The sequence below is a fragment of the Sinohyriopsis cumingii genome, chromosome 1 (genome assembly GCF_028554795.1).
Source record: "Sinohyriopsis cumingii isolate HCF-2022 chromosome 1, ASM2855479v2, whole genome shotgun sequence".
In the NCBI taxonomy this organism is placed as follows: domain Eukaryota; kingdom Metazoa; phylum Mollusca; class Bivalvia; order Unionida; family Unionidae; genus Sinohyriopsis; species Sinohyriopsis cumingii.
In genome coordinates, this window is record NC_142961.1 from 118779621 (window position 1) to 118789680 (window position 10060).

At 33.8% G+C, this 10060-nt stretch overlaps 1 protein-coding gene across 1 annotated transcript in view; it reads left to right on the top strand.

Moving 5' to 3' along the window:
• LOC149807732 (fucolectin-6-like) overlaps positions 1-9493 on the top strand; it is a 43462-nt gene extending 33969 nt beyond the window's left edge. The window contains exon 4 of the mRNA XM_089944310.1: positions 7463-9493. Within this exon, the coding sequence (XP_089800436.1) occupies positions 7463-7710 (248 nt within the window). The 3' untranslated portion in view covers positions 7711-9493. The remainder of the gene's footprint in view (positions 1-7462) is intronic.
• The last annotated feature ends 567 nt before the right edge of the window (positions 9494-10060 follow it).

A 10060-nucleotide genomic window follows, 5' to 3' on the forward strand; every position in this document is an offset into this window, starting at 1 on the left:
GAATGTGTTCAAAACAGCAATGACTAAGTATACCAGTATTCGGTTGTCTATGTTTGGAGGCTGGTCAGCATCTTTCCATATATCAATACGGATTTTGATACAGCTACCATTATAAATATATAAACTAATGATTTCATTTTTGAGATTATGTAATTAAAAATGAAGATCTTTTGTGCCGATAGTCAATTTATTGATCTTAATGGAAAGTTCAATTTTTTAAAAATAAACATCGTGTGGGGACGATACGATTGATGGGCTGTAAGTATTTGACTTGATAGGAAATGATAGTTCATCTCGTAAAATTATAAAAAAATCAGATATTGGCGAAACCAGCATGTGTGTTACATTCCTGTATGACACATATTGCATCAGTGTGGTTTTAGCAAATGCAGAACAGAATATTTGACAAACACACATTCGTTTGTTCTAATACCCTGCATATACACACTAGAATGTCTTGAGAGAACAAATAAGCACATTCAGTATTCTTAATTTTCCATATTTGATTTCTATTTCTTATCACTTCATATGTACGTTATTGGGGATGTAAGAAGAAAGAGTGTGAGAGAGCAGAAGATATACATTTTACGATTGCAAATGCACATATATTGATTGAAAATACATTCTTTTAAATATAATAATTGCAGTGGTCAATAGAAAATGAAATCCATTATCTTCTATTACCTAGTATGTAACAAATGTCTTCAGTTGTTAGATGTAAATGTACCTTTTAATACATTGTTAGAGAAATGACACAACATTTGGCTGAAGTTGACTGCTAACTTGTCACGTATGTACTTAAATCGGAATCTACCAAATCAATTATATTTTGGATAGATATATAAATGAACTAATATACAAAACGCAGCTCTCTATTGAGTAGACATCACTTCAAGCGTACACATACGTAACGTAACGTTGGTATATGTGAACTGCTCTTTACTTTGCAATATAAGGTCTTGCACGTTTTGCAAAATGATTTAGTCTTAATCTATAGAGATGTATCACTTTTAATTATATGACTGAATAAAGAATGACATTGTGAAAACTTACTACTGACATTAACCGGTTTCATACAAACAGATACAAACTTTCAAGGGAACAAAGATCTAGTATCATAGTTTCTTTGCAGACTACTAGCTCCTCATTTGTCCATCTCTAAATAAATATGTATCTAAACATATTATAGCTTATATTGTTATCCTTGGTATAAAACTGGATTTATTTATACATTACATAATCGATTAATGTGTACAAGTACACGATTTATATCTTGGTCAATGATTAATATTATACATGAGAAAGGAATGATATAATCTATCAGTCCTGTTTTGGAACACCTTTGACAATTTTAATATAATTAGTACGACTGATAGAGACTGATATAGAGAGGTGAGGCATTAAACGTACTTTGACAATAAACACGGATAAGGAGTTGTGCTTATCTTATTTGCAATATTTTGAATATAATTGTGTCCTCATGAACAGGCAGAGTATGTGTTGCTGTCGTCATTGTGGTCGTGTCTCTTCATGTCGACTAACTTGCTAAAAGAAATTTTAAGGTGTTTGAAATAGAAGTTACATGATGATTACAACAGATACATCTTGTCACAAACTGAAAAGATCTCGTCATTTGGCTTTAACTATTGTAAATGCACATAACAATCTGCAAAGCCCTAAGTTCTTTGCGAGACATTTCCTCATGAAAATTACTTAGAACACATTATAGAAGTCATGGCATTGAACTTCTTTATATTTTCATGATAAGCCTGCTTATCCAAGTCCGATGCCAATTGTCAAACAATAACTGCGATTATTTGTTATTTATGTTTCATTTGAATGAGTACAAATAAGTCTAAATGTCTTCCCATCAGAAAAATACAAGTTCTACAATGCGCCTTCTAAATTATTCATGTAAAGAAGGTTTTGACCGTTAAGCTACAGCCTACCTCAGACCGGTACATCATACTAGTTATTTATATTATGCAGATTTGGGTACAGTTCTTTTTTCTTTCCACTGAAATATTTTCCAAATATCCCGGTTTGTGATAAGTTAAACTGCAAACGTGTTCTTCCAGAAGTTTGCTATGAAATAACACATCCTTGTCGCACTTCACATGCATTTGTTTTATCTACTTAGAGATTATTTTAGAGAAGGTATGGTGTTTCTTTGTCTAAGTTTCATCATATTGACCTTTTGTTTTCCCTACTCGATGGTAACCATAATGTTCAGTTTTGAAATCGTTAAACAGTAACCGTTCCTCATAGAAGACGATAAACTTTATCCAATAATTGACTGACTGATATTTCGTATAAAACGTATAAACAAGTCTGGCTTGAAATTCCCTACGCGTATGCATATGTATCTGATAAATATGACTTAACATATATGGGGCGTCGATTATCTGCGGAATCTAAACATACATGTAAGAGGCATGTTGTAGACAAAGCTGAAGTTTATCTTCTCATCAGGTACACAGTTTACAAGGGCACATTCATTACTTAAATGTAAATCTACTTATTTGAGGACCTTCGAAAGTATGTAATCTGGTATAACGACGGTAAATGTCCCCAATACACTCATTTAAGGTCCTCGAAACGTGCATATGCAAACCAGTTGTACCTGTTGTCAATGAGTAATAGATCTCCAGTCCGAGTTGCCAAAGTTTCATTCTGCATTGAGAAATGAGATATGTATTCTTGAAAATCTTCCTTTTTCAAAACTAGTTCTGCATTGTTTTATTTTTGAACTCTGGATATCACCACCCGATGAATCTGTTCCATACGTTATTAGAAGAATTAAAAAAGAACAAATAAAATCTTCACAGAAGCTGCTAACTATCACGCCGCGCAAGAATATGTATCCGCGAGTAATTTAGCCGAATTCGCAACAGAGCCATCCGGAAAAGATCCAGCGCAAGATATCGGGTAAAACTATTAAGTTTTCTGGCACATTGAAGGTATAGATAATGCCTCGACCGCAGTTCTACAGGCACAAATTACATTAATAAAACTCTCGCTGTGTCTGGTCACGTTGGCAGAAGAACAATACTACTTTTATTTAAGTCGTCATCGTGTCTGACAACGATATTGTGGTCTATGATTCTGTCAGATATGGTTCAATACACAATAAGAGGGTCCTTTAGATGTAATTCAGTGTCGAACAAGGAATTTTACCAGATTAACATGTCTCAGTTATAGCTACATATTCGGCATCAAGGACCATCAAAGGTCGTCGTTGATTTTCAGCAGAACCCTGTCGAGCGAGCATACCACATACTGATGTCATTCATGTGGACGAGGGATCACAACATGACTTCAGGTACCTCAGACCGATTCCACAACTCTGTAGTCAGGTATTGTTCTTCATTGGGACGTATGAATGTATTCAGATAAGGCTTAGTGTCCATCCATTTTCGAGCTGTATTGGTAGCGGTGCCTGATCAAGTTGTCTCTTGTAGATTTATCAGCGTATTGTTGTCTGATACCAGTCTGATGGTGTTGATGGACAAATGAAAGTCATTGCCTAAGTTAAACACACAAAGTATAATACAATGACGTACGACCATGTGCATTTGAGACTGAGCGAAAGCCAACTCTGAAGCAAGAATACGATTAAAGGGCTCGCGAAGGCATCGCGGACCAAATAAACTAGCTCTAATCAAGCGAAAGATGGTTCATATTATTGAATTACTAAGGAAGGGAGTTCAACATTAACAAGATCAGCTTCAGGGTTAGCCGATATTGGCAAAACCAGGTAAATACTTCCATAATTTGCAGCATTACCAGCATTAATTGATATTGCTGAAAAGCCCCTACGTTGGGTGCCGTTGGAACCGTTGACGGAATAACCACGTTAAAAAATGCAAAATAATTGGAGGACTACGTTTAACAAGTTGCTTGTCAACTAACATTGACCTAGGAATGCGACTACCGAGAATAGAATACCAATTTCGAATGTTGAATTGATTGTTCTGGCGCGGCGATTACGATACACATATTTCCATGCAGATTGTATCAACTACCTGCTTGGCTACATATACGTGAAACATGAACAATGTATGTAAATCCCAGCATACGTAATCAGATTATTCATTTTCATTCATAGAGGTTGGCAGGGCTGCTTGAATGTATCATTTATGTTGACAAGGCTCAAGCGCCTCAACATAAAACAAACCCGACTGCAATTTAATCGCGTTATAAATATAACCCTGGAAATATATAAACGATCAAGATGCCACACGAACAGGGTGAGATTGCTGTCATGCACTTGGCAAAATCTGCCACCAGGGACAATTTAGTCAAATGAAGTGACCTTAACGATTTATATCGAAATAAACATTTTTTGTTTCAGAATCAATTTGGTCCAACTAAAACTAATACTTTAAAAGTGACTAATGTGGCCCCTAAGGTGTTGAATAGGGGGATCTTTCCGTCTGGTGTTGGTCAGATTAAAGATTCAAAACAAAGAATTGCATGATGAATACACAAAAGCTATTTGAACGGTTAGTACAAACTCCAGGGAGACTCTGAAGCCAACATTTTTGGATAACCCAAGGAAATCACATTAAATCTTGCCTATATTACCATGAAATTCACCACGCTGGAAACATCCAACACTAGTATTAAATGGTGACAATCTGAAATAAATCTCGAATATTTCCGTATAATCATGATTATACGCATATTTTGCCGTTGTTGATAAGAACTCCACCAGTGATCACATTGTTGTTATTGCCAAAGAAACTAGGTGCTTTGGAAACATATATTGGGAGAGGGATGATAAATTTAAAACTGTATGATCTGGATTAGAATAAACCATCATTGATATTGAACCATCGAAACGGATATTGGTGACCATATGGGAAGTTACCAAACTGCCCCAACTGATGATTTTCAAAAGCAACATAGCTGCATAAAATCCTCAAACGATTGAATGTGTTTATCACAGTATTGACTACTATATTTGGCGTATGTCCAGAAATATACTAAAGGTTTTAAATATTATTACTACAACTACTACTACTACTACTAATAATAATATTACATGTAAAGAGTTGCGGAACATTTACTTGGGTAGACATGTCATAAAATGATGCCTGGCTATACTTTAGAAAAGATTGCATTTGAATGTTAATAGTTTTGCTAGTATGGATTTGGGACTTATCCATTCATTGTGTGAAATAAACGGTTTAACCAATGTAATATGTGTTATATATCTTGCATGCCAGGATATTGGTGATATTTTTGTTTAGGTATCCTAACTTCCGACATATTTCCAGGTTACTCCTGTCGTCAAACCTCCGAACAATTTCAGTGTAAAGCAGTCTTTAGAGATGGTACCGATTTAATTTAACTAGGGGTGGACCGATATGGAACGCACTAGCAGCCTGTCTTTAGTAAAGTTTGTACATGTTATTAATTTGTAGCTACGCATAGTTTTAGTCTTCTGTCCCCATCCTGGAATCATGTCAGATCATGCCGTCAGCTGCTTAGTTTCAAATGTCGTGGACACAGAAGAAATGAGAAATGGTCCCCACTACCCCATTACTTACAACGAAATTTAGGATTTTGGCTTTCTTCTTCGCTTTATCCCATTCCCCACCTTGCATTTCAAGGGTTGGGGGTAGGGGTGGGGGCTGCATCCTGACTTTGCGTGCGATCGACACGATAAGCCTTTTGATTTACTTACTTTGAATTTACAACGGCGTAAATAGACGTGTAGTTTGCCAATTTTAAGACCATGTTTCAATGCTTTCAACTTTCATTTTTCGCTTTCAATGCTTTTGTCTTTCTTCATTTAGTAAATCTTGTTTGTAGATCCATGCTGTTATTAAAACAAACACGAATCTGTACATTTTCTCGGATTTCTGCTTAGTAATAGCTTTGTGGCTGTATATTGCTTATTCCCATGACTAAAACCTTTCTAAGCTCGAAACGTTTTGCATTTGCGTTATCAATGTTTGTGATAATCTATACTTATCTTGCTGCCAGTTTGGATTCCATTGTACTTTAACATAAATACTTGGTGAATCTTTCGCCATTCTAGGGTTTATTATACACTAGTTACAAACAAATATTCTCTCTCTATTTTGTGTCTCATTCTTTAAATGACGATTTCTGACACAACTATAAACATAATCATTCACATAGCCACTATATTGTTCTGAGAATAAAAAATAATTGAAAAGGAATGTAACCCTGCAATGGCAAAGACGATACTTGTTATTACATGCTAACTATCCATACATTCATACAATGCAATCAGTGGTGTGCATATATATATATATATATATATATATATATATATATATATATATATATATATATATATATATATATATATATATATATATATATATATATATATATATATATATATATATATATATAATGTATGTGTTTGTGTGTGTATGCGTTATAATGTATCTTCAAATCTTTGTGGAAAATGGTGTTCGTTTACATTTTCAGATTATAAACAGATGAAACAGTGTACTCTTTGAATTTCTTAAATGTTCTTGTCCGTAATAATCCACAAATACAATACTAACTGTTAGGTGCCAATACATCAAGTTCACAGAGACACAGGATTCATTCGTTATAAACTGTTTAACGTTGAACAGCACATTGACATTTAAATTACCAATTTTATTTATTACAACTATAATTGATACTAACGCTTTAAAGCACATACTTATATTTCCCTATTCTGATTTTTTAAAATCATTTACTAATTTGATTTTTGAACAAAGACTTGTTCGGTATTTGATTTAAACACAAATTTAGCTTCTTCACAAACATGTTTGGAAATGCGTTATGTGCGGAATTGTCACTTTTAGTTTTTACGTGATCTGTTAAGTACAATGTCCCTGGCGGAATCCAATCGTATTGAAATGAAAGCGGTTATGAAAATAATACAATATAACATGTAACAATGTTTTAAACTAATGAGAGATAGCAAGCGAAATGGTAATATATTGCAGACATTTTAGAGTAAAGTTGTCCATCCCGAACAGTATGTTTTCTTTAAGCGTGTGCTTATATATTACGAGTGGATTGAGATCGTTGTAACTTTACATTTATAATAACGTCCAGGTTGGGCTGACTCAATTATGGTATCCATGTTTTGCTATAATACACAAATAATGTGCATTGTAGCATTCATTGGTTAGACATACCCCTATCATCATTTTGTAATATCCTAGAATATATTTTCAGGAGTGCAATATTTTTGCATATTATGCAAGCAGTTTTATAAGTTCATTTTATGATGTTAATATTACACATGTCGTAAAGACATAAATAATGAGAACGCGGAGAGAGCAAACGAATATATAGGCAAAAAGACTTTCGTTGATATATTAGGATCATTGTTTTCAAGATTTCTTTTTCTCACAGAAAAGCAGTAGTACTGGCTGAACACCTTTCCTTATTATACGATATGTTTGTTTGCTTTTTTCAGGCTATTCACATCGTAATGCAGGGTCCACGATACATGGAAAACAGGAAAACAATGTCTATAAAGAACTCAAAAAGTTAAACAATAATGATCCTCTATTTGTCACGGTAGATATCCCACCCTGGACACTATTCAAGGCAATAAAGATAACTAACGAAAGACGATGGGGGCACAATGAGAACAATGAGAATGCGTTTATAACTTTATGTGAAGTCCAGGTGTTTGCAGGTAAGAGGGCAAATGGTACATAGATGTGATAAGATCTACACTTTCCTCACAAATCAAATACTATACATTTTATCAAAGCATTTGTACTGAAAAGAATACAATGATTGTGACCAAAATTAACTTTGCGTTTATCACGCTTCGTCATTTATATGGTTGCCAGAAGAGAGAGTATATTACATCAGATTATAAATGCAAATACGTACCTGTTTAAATGGTGTGTTTAATTACTTATTTCTGTCTGCTATTCCGTTTTACACTATCTTGTGAATACGACTATGGTTGCTTTATCATGAGTAGCTGTGGAAATGTAGTGCAAATTATGGTCAAACTAACAGCTGAAACTGTAAACGAGTCCTGTGTTTAGCAAGCTCAAGTTCTCTATATCAATGGAGCGAGCAAGAAGAAAACACGCTAATCTCATGACCCCTTCACTATATTAAGACCGTTTGGATCATGGTCAATATTTGGAGATGGGCATTATGAACAAGCACAGTGATCCGCTGATATGTCATAATTAGAAATATTTAGCTAGAGCTAAACATACGATATGAAATATATGTGACTAAATACAACGTTTCTAGCAGATTTGTATGAGTGATGTAACATTTGACGTATCACATATATATTTTTTGAGATTTTTCTTTTGTCTCTGTTATACATAAGTTGGTTGTATTACGTATTGCAAAGATGTGACGGTAATCATTAGCTAAGTTTCTAATGACTGTAATCAGAAAATATTGTAAACATGCGCTCTGTTATGACTTGGTTCTGAAGATAGGCATACTGCTGTTTTTGCTGTGTTGCGGTATTGAATTGTATGCTTTTAAAGCTGGAAGCAATATGTCCCAAGACGTTGCTAATGTTTGTTTCTGATGTACATACTTTCAGAGAGGTTTTTTGAGACTTTTCACATTTTTACTTAAATCTGTAGGATGGAGCAAATGTATTAGTTTATTATAGATTAAAGATGAACAATATACACCACTGTTAAAGGAATCATCTGACCACAGTTCATACAGTCCCTACTGAGTAAGTTGGTAATTTCAAGTCCATACCATGAGCGCCGGAACATAGGGGCGATGAGGGTAATTTCCACCAACAACCGATTTCACCTCAAAACATGACTTGGCCTCGATCTGTAAGACGTAATTTCTGACCACTACATGTTTTCCCCCCACCCAAAAATAATTATGTTGGTGACCCTGGTTCTGACTTGCTTAGAAAGTTTGTGAGGATGGTACAAGACAGGTACACAGAACATGTTAAGAAGCCAGTGGGGCCTTTATAAATTCTTTAATACCTGATGAATCTATTTAAACAGAAGAAACAGAAAATGAGAAGAATAAAGTAATTCTTTCCGATTGCAAGACAAAATTACTAGACATTAGTATGTTACTGCATTCCACAAGTTCATGTAGTGAACTATCTAGTAATCCACATTTTTAGAAAAATGGGCCAGGATTATGTGATTATTCCAATTTCCTGTTTGTTTGTATTCGCTTCACCCTCTATTCAATAGCATAAATCACCATTTGCTTATGTCCATCGGTATGTGTCTTTGTAATTATGTGTTTGTTGGTATGCCCATCCTGAATTCATTTTAGCACAATGGCAAACATCTAATAAAGCTAAAATCATATTATTTTGGACATGTTATAATGATTATAAATAAATGCCCTAATTATAATTTTAGAATTTTATGCAATTCCTCAACAATGTTTTTCACATATTAGATTAACCTTTTGGACTGGCAAAATAACTTGATTAATGTTAAATATTATCACATAATTTAATTATTCTTACATATATCATCTCGTTGTTGGCATTACATACGTATGATAAAAATAGCTACAATACAAATTATTATTATTTTTTTTATTCTTCTTAGTTTAATAGATTTCATTAATGTGTAATAAATAAGTATTCCAGCAGCAAGTTCATAAACATTTAAAAAGTTATCTTTGTCTGTTGGTTTTGATGATATCTTATTACAATTTTTTGTTGCAATGTGTCCAAGCAATTATACAGTTCATAATTTATGTTTCATTCCTAACGCATAGGAATTATATTAGGAAATGTAAATCCATGGAATGGAGCAAGTGTTTAGTTATCTAGCGATAAAATATAAAGGGTGTTCACAGAGTTATTTGTCTAAATACTATACCCTATTAAACACAATTTCAATGAATTTATTTGTATGTAGCAGCATTTTACAACACCCAATAACAGTTATATGGTAATTTGTAGAATTATATTGCAATATTCCTTATTTAATAAGGCATATCACTTTCAATGAACGTCTTTATGAAATGTGAATATATGCTGTGGAAGAAACACAATGCTAGATATGTTTGGTATATGTCCGATAGTAAC